The sequence below is a fragment of the Rhizophagus irregularis genome, chromosome 1 (genome assembly GCF_026210795.1).
Source record: "Rhizophagus irregularis chromosome 1, complete sequence".
In the NCBI taxonomy this organism is placed as follows: Eukaryota; Fungi; Glomeromycota; class Glomeromycetes; order Glomerales; family Glomeraceae; genus Rhizophagus; species Rhizophagus irregularis.
In genome coordinates this window covers 476,246-490,499 of record NC_089429.1, presented here as the reverse complement: position 1 = coordinate 490,499, position 14,254 = coordinate 476,246, and the positions used below count along the sequence as shown (strand labels likewise).

Here is a 14,254-nt window from a genome sequence, read left to right as displayed (position 1 = left end):
CGTCCGACACTCCGCCCCCAAAGTCAGACACAAACAAAAAAACCAAGCCAGACCAAGTTGTCAAATCCCTCGGTTTATTGGTTACTACCCCCCCTTTTCAGTTAATTGTACCGCACTCTTTTTTGTTTTCTTCTCGGGCCTTAAAGCCCTAAAGTTATATTTTCACAAAAGAAATATTGAATATTTTATTACAACAATAAATATAGACTTGGTTTCCAGTTCTTTTATTCTTAATAATTTCTATTTTTTCTTCAACTTTAGCATAAGCTCATAATTTTAGCATATGGCAGCAACAATTCATCTAAACAACCAACAGCTAAATCCTCAACATCCTCAACATCAGCATGTCCAACAACAGTCTGCAAGAAATCGACCGGTGTCAACGCCAGTACCAATAAATTACCCCGGATACCCAGATATACAACACCACCCTCCACCAATACCTCAAAGTTCTGTACGAAGAGGTAACATGTTTGGTCCATACCTTTTGTTACAAACTTTAGGTGAGGGTGAATTTGGTAAAGTAAAACTAGGAATGCATGTTGACACTAACGAAGAGGTAAGATCTCTAAACTTGTTAATATTTGACTGTCAAATTATGAAGTTTAGCCAAGAGGTTAAGCTTTCGTTAAATATGATCTCTTTTTCGCGTTGACTGAATACTTCGTTGTATTCAATCGCGAATGTACTTTTGTATAGCATAAATAAAATTAACGCAATTATTTGTTTTTTTTCTTCCATTAGGTAGCAATTAAACTTATTCGTAAAGAATCTGTGGACACACCATCTAGGCTAACAAAAATTGAGAGAGAGATTGGCGTATTACGGGTATAATTCTCGATTGATTATCTATATATATATAATTTCAGATGGTATTAAACCTGTTTTGTTAAAAATTTTTAGAGCGTAATGCACCCAAATATCGTAAAATTATACGATGTAATTGAGACAGAACGTTATATTGGTATAATTATGGAATACGCATCTGGTAAGTGGCTTGTATTAGATTCGTAAGCGTAACTTTGTGTTACTTTATTGCGTAAAATATTTTATTAATATATTAGCGACTCCGATAATTAGGTGGCGAATTATTTGATCATATATTAGCGCATCGATATCTCAAAGAACGAGACGCATGTCGACTCTTTGCACAACTTATAAGTGGTGTAAATTATTTACATCAAAAAAATATAGTACATCGTGATCTAAAGCTAGTGAGCTATATTATTTCAAATTTGAATTAAATATTTATTATATTGTATATTTTAATCGTTAAAAAATTTTTTGATTTTTTCTAGGAAAATCTCCTGTTAGATCGCAACCGTAATATTATTATTACAGATTTTGGATTCGCAAATCAATTTAACGGAGCACATGACGATTTAATGGCTACATCTTGTGGTAGTCCTTGTTATGCAGCTCCGGAATTGGTAATTAGCGAAGGATTATATGTCGGAAGCGCAGTAGATATTTGGAGTTGTGGTGTAATTCTGGTATTTATTTAACATGTTATCGCATATATTCTCTTTATTTGTGTGGCGCACATGAACATAAATTAATTTAAATTTTCCGGGAAAAATAAACAGTACGCCATGTTATCTGGATATTTGCCATTCGATGACGATCCCTCAAATCCTGATGGGGACAATATAAATTTATTATACAAATATATAATTAATACTCCGTTGGTATTTCCCGATTATGTAAGCCCCGGTGCGAGAGATTTACTTAGAAAAATGTTGGTTCCAGATCCAGCGAAAAGGTGTGACATGAAAACTATCATGTCTCATAAGTAAGTTATTTAAGGATTTATTCATTTAATTTAGGATTATTGATAATTTTTTTGATTTTTTTTTAATAAAAGGTGGTTAGAGCCATACGCGTCTATTTTTGATTGTACCATAAAAGAATTAGAGGTAATTGTTGACTATGGAAATTTTTTTAAATTTATTTTATATTAATTAATTACGCGCGATTATTATTTTCGTAATTAGGCTGCTGCCAATCCTGCATCCTCACTAGCACCACCAGAATCTTATCTCCCTTCGGGGATTTCAACCTCTAATAATTATTTATCGGCTGATTATGTTGACCAACAAAATACTGCTTCCGTTAGTACTGAGCCCACTGTTAAGAGACATACGATCCAGGTAGAATATGATTATCCTGATAATACTGCTGGTTATGTAGATTATCCAGACGAAGATTTCCTATTTGTCGATGGTACACGTCTTGGTGCTAATCCGGTACCTGTAGTCACGTCAGATATGATTTTGCCTCAAGAACAAGAAGAAATTTTACATAACAATCATAAAACAAATTCCAAGAATCATGTCTCTGGAAAATCGCAGAATAATCAGAATATTGAACCTCCTAAGGTTGAAAAACAGCATAATGCAAAACCAATTTCCTCAGATAAAAGCAACAGTACTGCAAACACTCCACCGGAAACTCCACCCACAACTGCAAGAAATTCGGTGAATGCTGGTTCCGGATTATTTACATTATTCGAAAGTGAATCTAATAATGCAGATCAACATGAAGATAAGAAGAAGCATGTTAATAATGTTAATGGAAATCTTACCGTGCCGACGAATGGTCTTTTACAGCCTGTAGAAGCACAAAAGAGCTCGTCTCAAGCTCCTAAAAAACGAGATGCTCCACGTACAAGACCTGTTACTGTTCATGGTCCTCCATCTGGCTCACAAGACTTTATTTCAGTATCGAGGAAAGATTCTAATACTACGAATAACTTCGAAACAACACCATCAAAGCCTAATACATCGTCAGCTTCAAGTATACCACCTTCAATTCCTCTGCCGCCAATTCCAGGTCGTCGGGAATCTTTGCCCCCTGTTATGCCTCCTGCTAATGGCCAAAAAAAACATAAAAGAGGACTTTCATCAGAAAAAATTTTTAAATTTTTAGGTAATCAACAACAAAATGGAAAGGATACAACAACAATATCTGTTGACACTAATACTAAAAAAGAATCTGAAGCTCTTTCACAACCGGCTCAATCGGCTTTAAATAATGATATGCCATCTGATACAGCTTCGGATTCAACGAGTGCAATCGATGATAATAGCGATTCAAAGAGTAAAAGACGTGCTAGCAAGAGAAAAGCTTTAAGTTTAATGGTTGATACGTTAAAGGGACCAGCGGGTCACTCGACGCATAGTGTCGTATCTGGTAGTAATGTGCAAGTGAAAGATAAGAGAAAATCCGTCGCTGGTACATCAGCTGGTAGTTCAAATGCTGCGAAAAAAGTTATGGATTGGTTCAGACGAAAATCTTTGGGTAAGCTGTACATAGTAGCTTTATATAATGAAGTAGCGGAGTATTTTAATAATAATATTTTTTTTTCTTATTTGATTTCTTATATATTAATGTTACCTATTAATCTTTTTTATAGCTAAACAAGATGTTATACTTCACGAGACCGGACATGGGCCAGCCAAAGTTCCTAAAGTTGAGCAAACTGATAATGATAGTCTTTCGCGTCGCTCAAAGAGTAAGACTAAACGTCAAAAGAATAATCCCTCAGTGATTGTAACTCAATCAAATAGCAATACTCCTTCTTCATCACGACAATCTACAATTAAGCCTGTTAATAATAATGTTGATTCAAAACTTCGAGTACATCATGGTGCTGTGGACAACTTGGCTTTGACAGAACGACCACCTTACGAAGTATTTATAGTTGTCAAACAAACTTTAGTTAGTATGGGCATTGAAATTAAGCGTGAAGGAGATTTTAAAGTCAGGTGCATTAGACGCAAACGTAAAGTTATTGAAAATGGCAAGCCGTCTAATAAAGAAACTTCTAGAGGCCAAAAGAATAAAGAGAAAGACAGTTTACCAATCTCAGAAAATCATGAGGGGATCATAGATCTTATAGCTGAGAAGAAAAGGAGAAAATACTCTACAGGTCCCTTAAAAACGCTACTGCGTCGTACGAGTTCCAACAATACAAGTCAATTAGCATCATCTACGTCCACATCAACGACATCACTATCTAATAGTAATAAATCTAATTTACTTACAACTATAACAAGTGATGAGTCACAAACATTATCGGTTCCAATGTCTTCAACAAAAAGTAATAGTGCCAATGGAGGAACACCTTCTGCTCCAAATAGTCCAACTTTTGGTCCTGTTATGACTGTAACTAGTCCAAGTAATGGCACATCTAATAATCATTCTAATTCAATCCTTACTACTCCGGAAGTTTTATACGGTGACTCAACTGTGGATTCTGGTGAAGAAATTCGATTTGCAGTTGAATTGTGTCGTATTAAAAATCTTCCTGGACTATATATTGTTGATATTAAGAGAATGAAGGGTAACCTTTGGGGTTATAAATTTTTGTATCATACACTTCTTGAAAAATTGGATCTGAAAAAAAATGGCGGATATTTGACTATTGGTACAAGTGGAGGATTTATTTCATAAGAAAATCTCATTGGTATAAATAATTACTATTTTAATATATTAAACAAATTATTTTTTGTTTCATAATTTTTTTTTTTGTTTCATTTTTATTTACAAATTCTTTTTTACAATAATATAGTTTTGCCATTAACAAAGTAATTGCTTAATAGTTTCCCTGAATTACAGGTTTTCATTCCATTTTATGGACTGTTTTTTTTTCTTCTTTATATACAGTATATATATATATTTTTAATATTAGTAACAAAAAAAAGTTATATACATATAAATATATAATTTTTTTCGTAATACTTTGATTTCGGAAATTTTTCTTTTATTATTTGTATTGTTATAAAACATTTTAAACTTTTTTTATTAAAAAATATTATCGATATTTTATTAGAACATGAAAATCAATTTTTATCATTTTACAATTTTATATGTGTTATAATACCGAATTCTTGTTTTTAGATAACTCTATTAATTCAGCAATTCCTTGCTCTCTTGAAACTTTACCAATATAATTAAGTTCTTCCCTAGCATTAGTACTATCTAATTGATAATTTCTATATAAACAAACTAAACATTCTCTATTAATACCATCAAAAATCCAAGTTTTACTATAACCAAGAAAAGGTATATACTCAACGCTAGTAATTAAACCCCAAACCAACCATTTTGGAGCTCTAAAATTTTTAAAAGGTCTTGGAGGTTCAATATTATAAGCTGAACCAATGTAAAATACTACAAAATCATCCATTTCAACTTTTCCTTCAGTATCCTCAATTTCATAAATACTTTTTGAATTATTATTTTTTTCCGTAATACAAGAAAGATAAATTGCTTCACAAGCATTTGTAACGTGAGTTATCGATAATGGAAGACTTTGTGGCGTAATTTTCCAAATAGGATTTCTACATAAATTATATAACATTGGTGCCAATACACTATCATCTTTACCCCACAACCAACCCAATCTTAATATAATAATATCTTCAAACGACGATTTCATGATTTCTTTTTCTGAAAGACATTTTGATTTTGAATATGGTGCCCAATCCGGTAATGAATCTATAGGAAAATAATCACTTAAGTGAGCAGCAAAAGAAGAAATATAAACGAATCGAGGTTTATTTGATCTTTGTAACGATTCAATAAGTGAAAGTAAAAGAGCTGTCCCTTGAACATTTATTCTTTCATGTTCTTCGTAATATCCATATGGTTGAACCTATTCGTATTAAAAAAATTCAACGATTATTGTAAATTTTAATAGATAAAAAAGTTACATATGTTTACCTTAGCAGCCATGTGGATTACAACATCTACATCCTCCAATCCTTCTTTCAAAGAGTTTTCATCATTAATATGACCTCGAATTATCCTTATCCTTTCGCGACCTTTCTTGATATTTCCTACGGTTTTCAAGATTACTTCATCGGAAACACTTGAGCGAGATAAAGCATTTATAGTGACATTATCATTTTGTGACAACGCATATTGAATGAAATTGCGTCCTAAATATCCTGAACCTCCAGTTACAAAAAATTTCATCGATTTTTTAGCTAGGAAAAAAGGTTAACGGGGGTAAAAAAATGTATACAAATTTATATTTTGTGGTACCGACCAATTTCATGATCAACAATTTTTTCCCAGGTAAGGATTAGGATTTAGAAATGGAATAATCCCAATTTTCTCGTGATATGGTTATATAATCTCTTTTTTACTGTAATTGTCATAACGTCATTCTGATATTTTCACGTATTAAGTAATAATAAATATTCGTCATTAATAAGTCATAAATTTCTTTTATTGACGGAATTATGATAAAACATAACCACATAATTTTTACGACATTATGATGAATTATTATATATAAGAAAAATATATATATAAATGTATGAAATCAACCTTTTTTTCACTCAATTTATTTACTTAACATTTTACAAAATGAAAATTACACGACGAATCTTTATACTTTTCCTACTTTTTGTTGTAGCGTTCGCTTCAACAAGTTATGGTATGTTTAATTTTTGTGTATGAATCACAAAAACCTTCTTCATGAATCTAAATCGAAAAAAAATTTTTAATAAAAAAATAGTTCCAAACGATCCATCAACTTGGACTCCGAATGAATTGAAAGAATGGTTAGCAGAGCATCGAGTATCCTATAAGGGAATTCCTGATAAACAGGAGTTGTTGAATCTAGTAAAGACTAATTGGCAAGATGTTAAAGAACAAGCAAATTCTACGACCGAAGCTGTTGAATCTTTTGTTACAAAATATGTTAATACGATAAAAGACAGTAAGCATCATAAAATTATGTTTACTGCGCCACTTCTTTTCTCTGATATATTTTTTTCAATTTAGCCTATTATAATACGGACGAACAAGAAAAATACGACGAGTTTGTACAACAAGTAGCTGATCAAATTGAATCTATCCGACAAACTACTGGTCTTACTGAAGAACAAACTCAATCTACTATTAGCGAGGTTATTAAAAGATTAAAAGGAACAAAAGCCGAAGGCAGTAAGACCCTAACTAATGCTTTAAATGACATTCAAAAATCCTACACAATGGCTCAAGCCAAAAGAGATGTTCTTATCCAAAAAACTGTAAATCGTGTACAAGACGACATTCAAAAAACTGGAGAAATTTCCCTAGATACTTTAAATTGGTTTAAGGATGAAATTAACCAAATGAGTGAAGCAGGAGCCTTTGCCAAGGCACGAACTGAAACACAAATCTCCTTAATATTACAGGGAGTTCAAGAAACATTAACAAAACGTAAAGCGTATACAGTTGAACAAATTAATGCCACCTATGAAAAATTAAATTCGATTACCCTTAAGGGTACTTTGGAAAGATTACGTCATCAACTATCTACCGTTAATAACCAGATTCAAAATTCTGTTGATGCTATTGGACAAAAACTCACAGACGGCAAAGACTTGACTGTTGAACAACTTAATCAAATTAGATCGTCTATCAACCATTATTTCACTTCGGTAAAAGATTATTACAATACTGCTACCGGGCAAGTAAAACAAACAGTTTATGATACAAAAAGGGCTCAAGAAGAACGTATTAACAAAATTATTGAAGTCGTTCGCTCTTCTATTAATGATGCCAGAACAAAGAGCAATCAAAAAGTTACTGCCATTTTACAACAAATAGAGGATAATGTATCATCCACTCAACAACTAACTGCAGAACAGACAAAGATTTTATCAGAAACCATCCAGGAGAAGCTTGGAGGTTTGACGGATGCCCGTGACCTTAACGAGGAAAAAGTTGAATCCTTTACTGACGCATTAAGAACTCGAATGGCTGCCGTCCGTGATTATGCAGCTGATACTTATGACTCTGCTACTCAAAAGGTTGAAGAAGGATATAATGTTGCTTATAATAAGGTTTCTAGCGGTGCTGAGAGTGTTGGTGAGAGTTATGAACAGATGAAGGAACATTTGACTCATCAGAAAGAAGAATTATAAATAATATTATAATAGTTAACATAAATTCATTTATTTGAGGACATTTAAAAAAAATTTCAATTATTTAAAAATTTTAAATATGTTTACATATATTTTTCATTTTTTTATTAAATTAAAAATAAAGATTTTTATGTAAATTTCGATTATAAAAATCTTATTGTGACGCAGTAAATCATTTTTTAAATTGCCGCAATTTTTACTTTGCCATATGTGATGTTCATAATTAAAAAGCCATAATTTCCTTGATTTTCCTAGCCCATCATTCGAAATTTTGAAGCTGATATCAAGCGATCGAATCCGACAGTGAAAATTCACTGCGCCGCGCGCCTCGTGGCAGGTGCGGGTGAGATCCAGCCGAAAATTGCCATACTAAAGTTGACTTTAATTAAAATAATAAGCCATTTTTGTCCAAATTTAGCTTTTTCAGCCTCATTTGATACAACTTTTTTGATTTTTAGGTTAGGCTTTAACAAATATCAAGCCTCGATCAATTGTTTTTTTTATTCAACTTAGCCCACAAAACCATAGTCTATAACAAGTTTTCCTTGAGAAATAAAATCAAAAGAACGACTTACAATTTCTCTTTTTTTTTTTTGATTTAGTAAAATTTCAATGATATGTTTCTGAATTTTTTTTTTAGTTTTTAAATTACAAAGAATCTAAATATGAGGTTAATGAAAATTATAGTGTTTTCGTTTCTCTGAAACAAAAAACCGCAGTAAAAATGCGACACACTGCCATGCGTGGCGAAGTTTGGCGAAGTTTTTAATAAAGTTCAAATATTTAATCAACCAATCATCGTCGACCACATTTCACTTGTTATAAATGTTAGTTATTATAATACCAATCAAAGTTAGACACATTTTAAACCTAAAATTAATTAACCAATTAAAATCGCAATTGAAAATTTGGGCCTCATTTAAAAGCCACATTTATTCAGCCTTCACAAAAAATTTTTATTAATACATCTTTTTCTCTCATCCATCCATTGTTAGAAAATTTTAACTTTTTGTAAAAAAAAAAAAAAACCTTATTACCTAAACTTACTTGAAACTGGCTCAAGCTGTATCAATAATTAAAAATACGTATACAGGTCACCATGTCCTCAAATAACTCTAGCTCTGAAAAATGTAATATCACCTCACATACTTGGAATAGTGAGGACATGGTGACCTCAAACATATCAGGCGAAACAGGTATTTCGCAACTTATGGGAACGGCTTCTACATTTATTTATCCTACAAATTTGTCGGCTTCCGCCCACGAATTAAAGAATACTTCAGAATCACAACAATCCAATATCGTTCCCGTACCGCAAAATAGTATTTTTACATATCAGGATTTCATTAGTGTAGAAGAGTTGCGTAAACTTGCGGAAGTTAGTAATATTTATTCTTCGACACCAAATTCTTCACTACCGGTAATCAACCACGCTCCTGTTACACCTGTGAAACCAATTCAACCAGCCTTATTTAATTCATCCGTTTCGTCGCCTCGTTCTGATGAAGTTGATGGTTCAGAACATTCATCATCTCCTGCTGCCAATGAAGAAGACAGTAATAAAAAGAAAGCAACGGGGGGTCGAAAGAGGAAAGCCGAAAGTTTAGAAGAAAAAGAGCAAAGACAGCGTGAAAGGTATTGATCCAATGTGGAAAATATATGTATTTTTAAGCTTTTTTTCCTTTTTACTTAGTTTCAACAAAATTTTAGAATACTTCGAAATCGTCATGCTGCTCAAATGTCACGTGACAAGAAACGACGGCAAATGGCAGACCTTGAATCTCAAAATGTTCTTCTTAAAGAAGAAAACACCCACCTTTCGAAACGATTGAAAATTGTTGAAGAAGAAAATATGGCCTTATCCGCTAAGCTTGATACAATTTCAGCACAGCTTGCCGAAATCCAGTCACATATTACCGTATCCGAGATGACCAAAGTCCTACTTGATGGTGTTCGCGGATCAGCAGCATCCGCGACCTTGGAATCCGACTCTCTTGCGTTGAATGATGGTAAGGAAGAAAACACATCTTTTAACGACATTCAGAATGAGATACTAGAATCTTCCTCTAGGTACGTCTCCAATGCAAGAGAGTCCTCCAAGAAGTCCCAGCAGCGGCACGTCAAGATGTGGAACCTTTACGGGACGTTGTCACAAATCCATTCTTTCCCGATTTGGAAGCTTCCAACACAAATACTGAAGCAACTATTGTTGACCTTCTCGATAGTTTTTTGGACTACGATTGGTCAACGGAAGAATTCTCTTCTATTGGGCAATCGGATGGTATTTGCTGACGACGTTGTCATCTTGGAACTCACCCATCGTTTCAAAAAGAAACGAAGGATGAGATCCGTAAAGGCTCTGCGTGGGAGCGCTTCAAGACTGAAGCGTGTTCCACGTGATTGGAGGAAATATCCACCATAACATCTACTGAACTTTTTTCTATAATAATTTAGTTTGTGCACTAGAAAACCTACGAATGGCCAAAATACACCTAAAAATCAATGAATGACAAGAAATTTCTATAGTGTAGATTCCATGTTATTTATCAACGGCTTTTTATTATTTCACTATTTGTTAGTGGATAAGAGTTTTTTATTGCTTTGAATATTTTTTTATTTTATTTTATTTTATTTTATTTTTTTGTTACTTTTTCTCTTATCTATTTTTTTTTCTTGTACTCTAAATTTTTTTTTACTAAATCATTGCTTTAAATACTCTACTATCCCCTTAACAATTTTTTCGCTTGTTTGTAAATTCAATTTATAGTTATATAAAATATTTATTATAAATAAAAAAAATATATAATTTTAATAAACTTAAAAAGTTTGGTCATGTTTTTTCATGAGTTTACAGTAAAAAAATTTCAAATTATAAAATTATGAACATATAAATGATTCCTTAACATCTTACAATTATGTTACATATAAAATCTATAATACAAATCTAATAAATATGTATACAATAACTTCAATCAAATATTTTTTTTTTTTAAATTATTATTCGAATTATTATATAAGAAGTGAATCTATATTAATTTCACCTGTAGAAGTAGTTGTGGCTAATGAAGGGGTAAAAGTTGTAGGAGTAGTACCTTCAATCGCTGAATTCATAACATTTCCATTGATGTCAGTCCAATGTTTTATAGGACGATTTAATGGAAATACTCTACCTGTCGTGGACCAATCCAATGACATATCAATCATTGGATATCCATCATAAACTAGTGTAGTTGGCGCATTATATGTTGTTAAATCTTGTGAAAAATAATCATACGAATTATCTTGATTTGAATTATTTGAATTATCATTTTCTTTTTTCATTAAACGTAACATACTAGGTGAAAAAGGACCGGGTGAACGAAGGAAACTAGTCCAAGAATCTCCCATAATTGTTGTATCGTTATACCAACGTGGTGATAATAATTGTTCGGGTATAATAATATTATCAAGGTTGGTTGTTGATGATGATGATGTTGTTGTTGTTGTTGTTGTTGATCCAATTAAAGAATTGTTATTACTAACCCGGTTCAAATAACTTTTAAATCCTGTGTTGATAGAAATTTCTTCTCCTTGTTCTGAATTATTTCCTTTATTATATTGCGTATCTAGAACCTTTCTCATCTCCTTGACAATAAGTAATAATTTAGACGCAATTGCCCAATAAGGTTCCATTAACTTTATAAATTGTTCATTTATAGATAAATTCTTTTTAGCATCTTCTGCAATATTAATATCTTCACTATAAATGTTATTGAGATGAATAGTTGTGGTAACAAATACAGGATATAAAGCAAATGAACATATATGACATCCATAACGAACAATATCTTCTGCTATGGAAGAGATTACCTTTGACGCAGTACAACATCTCTTGGCTGACGCTTGCATAAAATTTATATGGCAATCCATTACTTCATTATTTTGAAGGGAAATAAGATTTGGTCGATTTAATACTACAATAGCTGAATAATAAAGTAAATGAACCAACGTGAACGTTGTTCCCGTTCCATCAGCCATTAATTGTTGCATTCTTTCCCTGGTATAAGTATAATGAGGCGTTAATGATTTGTACCATGTATCCAATTCATTTTCTAATTCAGCAAATTTGGAATTGGAATCCCAAGGTGGCAATGCATCATATGGTTTTGATCTATTAACATGTTGACAAACGCGTCCAAGTAAAGCTGTAACACTAACAAGACATGCACCCATTCCTATATTTGTAAGGGATAAACGAGTACCACGTTTAATATGATCTTCTTTGAAGATTTCATCAATTAATGGACTTTCAAAGGGATGTTCTAAATTCCAGATTGTTTCATTACAAGGTAATCTCACGTCACAATCATCCTCATCGATTAATGTTGGTCGACCAAGTGCACAAGCTGCAAGTCTGTCAAGTCGGAAACAAGCCCAAAATGTACGTCTTCTAACCTCATTTTGAATGAAAATTCCTTCAGAATTTGGTTTGGATCCTGCTTCATCTACTTTATGAAGACCCAACTCTTGAGCCATTCTTACTGCTAATCCTGTGTACATCCATGCACTTGGTCCTTTACCTACACCGTACATGTGTGTAGTTATTAATATCAAACCTGCAATGGTAAGAATATAAAAAAAAGAAAATTTTTTAAGTTAATATAATATATTAAAATTAAAAAAAAAATCAAATAATTAATAAAAACCTTGAACATTTTCAACGGAAGGATTATCAAACGTCCCAAATAAATATTTGGTTATAGCAATAGCTGCAAAAGGTTCGCCGGACATATAAGGAAGTTTCTGAACGATAGATTGATGTTCAGAATATCTGGGTTTATTAATTTATTATGAAGAAATTATATAAAATATTAGTTTTTTAAATAAAGAATGAAACTACTTAATAAACCAATTTAAAAAAAATTTACTTTGCTGTTACAGCACATATTGCATATATTAAAAAAGGAGAAATTTTATTCTGTCTTAATTGTCTCATAAAAGTGGCCTCGTGAAACATCGACGTTTGAATATCTATATGACGAAAGTAACAAGCGACAAGATGTTCAACAATATCTTCCGGTGGCAATCCATTATTTCTATTACTAACAATAGAAGTTATTGGTGAATATATCGGAATATTTTCAGCCGAATTACTAAACTCAGTCGGAGATGAATGTTCATTAATTTCCGAAGGTTCGGATTTTATAGGTGGATCTCGATCACAATGGACAAAAGCTTCTCTTTGATTAACATATCCTGGAGCTGCTGCTGAATTTCCGAAAAATATAAGGTCTTCTTCTTCTTCTTCCTCCTCCTCCTCCTCTTCATTTGTTATATTGTTTGAACTATCTATGTTTGAAGTTTGTTTTTGTTGAGAATGCTGCTGCTGTTGTTCCGTTTGTGGTGGTTGGGAAAAAATATTAATAAATTCTGTTTGACTACTAAATGATTGTTGTGAATGTCGTTCATTATAAGGATTAACAGGAATATTTGAATTATCGGTTTCGGTATTCTTTGAATCTAACCGTGGTTTCTTTATTGGTTTTTTATCTTCAGGGGTATCAACAATTCCTTGTTCTTTAAGTGGTTGTAAAAGTTTTTCCATTTGTTGGAGACGTTTCTCCAAACTTTCCACGAGGCCAACTCTAGGGCCTCTTTTACGTGTACTAGGTAGGTAGGTACATGTTGTACCAAGTCGCGTACAATTATTGCATGAAGGCTTGTCACCACTACATTTAACTTTTTTCTTTCGACACGCGTCACATGCTTGAGTCAAACGTTTTCTTTTTATGGCTTGTCCTTCAAGGTTATTTGCAGATACTAAATTATCAGTATCTATATCGGAGGTTATGAATGTGGGAGGGTCCATCGATTATAATCTGATATAAAATAGTATAATATTATAATATTACTATGTAGGTAATAATCGAAAGAATATCGTCATATGCAGGATATTACAAAAACGAAATATCCCGGTTCCCAGAAAATAAAAAAAAACATTATTTACCACGTAAATAAAAAAAGGCCAGTGAACGACAAACGGGATACCTAATTTGTTAAAGTTTAATAATTCCTTCTTTTACTACACAGTACAACGAACAGGATAATAATTTATTATAAGCCGACTATCATAGAGAAAAATTTTTTAAAAAATTTGAGGATGCGGAAACGGAGAAAACAATACCGATGTCCTTGAAAGGGGGTATATTTATACTTAATATCATGATATAATATTATAACGGTGAATTAAACGTTCCGTATTTCCGTAATATATTTAGTAATCAAAATATACCAAATATGTATTGATCGAAGTTGTACGATTACAAATACAATTATTTTTTTTTAGATCC

At 32.3% G+C, this 14,254-nt stretch overlaps 5 protein-coding genes across 5 annotated transcripts; 3 read left to right on the top strand and 2 right to left on the bottom strand.

Annotated features, from left to right (window-relative positions):
* Positions 1-283: 283 nt before the first annotated feature.
* On the top strand, positions 284-4,834 carry OCT59_000086 (uncharacterized protein; the record flags this gene model as incomplete). Its single annotated transcript, XM_025309514.2, has 9 exons — positions 284-559; positions 745-828; positions 904-988; positions 1,081-1,214; positions 1,299-1,493; positions 1,587-1,792; positions 1,865-1,916; positions 1,995-3,300; positions 3,416-4,834. 9 exons carry the CDS (start codon positions 284-286, stop codon positions 4,453-4,455), a joined length of 3,378 nt encoding a protein of 1,125 aa, XP_025170763.2. The 3' UTR covers positions 4,456-4,834.
* Positions 4,750-6,011, bottom strand: OCT59_000085 (uncharacterized protein). Its single transcript, XM_025320710.2, has 2 exons — positions 5,728-6,011; positions 4,750-5,659 (listed from the first exon to the last, which is right to left on the bottom strand). Exons 1-2 carry the CDS (start codon positions 5,980-5,982, stop codon positions 4,877-4,879), a joined length of 1,038 nt encoding a protein of 345 aa, XP_025170766.1. The 5' UTR covers positions 5,983-6,011; the 3' UTR covers positions 4,750-4,876.
* Positions 6,012-6,348: 337 nt separating this feature from the next.
* Positions 6,349-8,106, top strand: OCT59_000084 (uncharacterized protein). The gene is made up of 3 exons (XM_025320711.2): positions 6,349-6,448; positions 6,530-6,733; positions 6,799-8,106. The coding sequence occupies exons 1-3, from the start codon at positions 6,379-6,381 to the stop codon at positions 7,923-7,925; spliced, it is 1,401 nt and encodes a 466-aa protein (XP_025170767.1). The 5' UTR covers positions 6,349-6,378; the 3' UTR covers positions 7,926-8,106.
* An 813-nt stretch (positions 8,107-8,919) lies between these two features.
* OCT59_000083 (uncharacterized protein) lies at positions 8,920-10,744 on the top strand. Its single transcript, XM_066138583.1, has 2 exons — positions 8,920-9,560; positions 9,636-10,744. Exons 1-2 carry the CDS (start codon positions 9,025-9,027, stop codon positions 10,345-10,347), a joined length of 1,248 nt encoding a protein of 415 aa, XP_065988063.1. The 5' UTR covers positions 8,920-9,024; the 3' UTR covers positions 10,348-10,744.
* Positions 10,518-14,073, bottom strand: OCT59_000082 (uncharacterized protein). The gene is made up of 4 exons (XM_025320713.2): positions 13,912-14,073; positions 12,833-13,783; positions 12,611-12,735; positions 10,518-12,520 (listed from the first exon to the last, which is right to left on the bottom strand). Exons 2-4 carry the CDS (start codon positions 13,771-13,773, stop codon positions 10,935-10,937), a joined length of 2,652 nt encoding a protein of 883 aa, XP_025170769.1. The 5' UTR covers positions 13,774-13,783; positions 13,912-14,073; the 3' UTR covers positions 10,518-10,934.
* Positions 14,074-14,254: the final 181 nt, after the last annotated feature.

What these genes read in the sequence shown, in the direction of transcription:
- OCT59_000085 (XM_025320710.2), bottom strand. Translation starts at nt 5,982, where the DNA reads ATGAAATTTTTTGTAACTGGAGGTTCAGGATATTTAGGACGCAATTTC. An exon ending in TAATCCACATGGCTGCTAAG is followed by an intron (nt 5,660 to 5,727) that starts GTAAACATATGT and finishes TAATACGAATAG; the next exon opens with GTTCAACCATATGGATATTA.
- OCT59_000084 (XM_025320711.2), top strand. Translation starts at nt 6,379, where the DNA reads ATGAAAATTACACGACGAATCTTTATACTTTTCCTACTTTTTGTTGTA. An exon ending in GTTCGCTTCAACAAGTTATG is followed by an intron (nt 6,449 to 6,529) that starts GTATGTTTAATT and finishes ATAAAAAAATAG; the next exon opens with TTCCAAACGATCCATCAACT. An exon ending in TGTTAATACGATAAAAGACA is followed by an intron (nt 6,734 to 6,798) that starts GTAAGCATCATA and finishes TTTTCAATTTAG; the next exon opens with CCTATTATAATACGGACGAA.
- OCT59_000083 (XM_066138583.1), top strand. Translation starts at nt 9,025, where the DNA reads ATGTCCTCAAATAACTCTAGCTCTGAAAAATGTAATATCACCTCACAT. An exon ending in GAGCAAAGACAGCGTGAAAG is followed by an intron (nt 9,561 to 9,635) that starts GTATTGATCCAA and finishes ACAAAATTTTAG; the next exon opens with AATACTTCGAAATCGTCATG.
- OCT59_000082 (XM_025320713.2), bottom strand. Translation starts at nt 13,773, where the DNA reads ATGGACCCTCCCACATTCATAACCTCCGATATAGATACTGATAATTTA. An exon ending in ATATGTGCTGTAACAGCAAA is followed by an intron (nt 12,736 to 12,832) that starts GTAAATTTTTTT and finishes TAATAAACCCAG; the next exon opens with ATATTCTGAACATCAATCTA. An exon ending in TTCCGTTGAAAATGTTCAAG is followed by an intron (nt 12,521 to 12,610) that starts GTTTTTATTAAT and finishes TTACCATTGCAG; the next exon opens with GTTTGATATTAATAACTACA.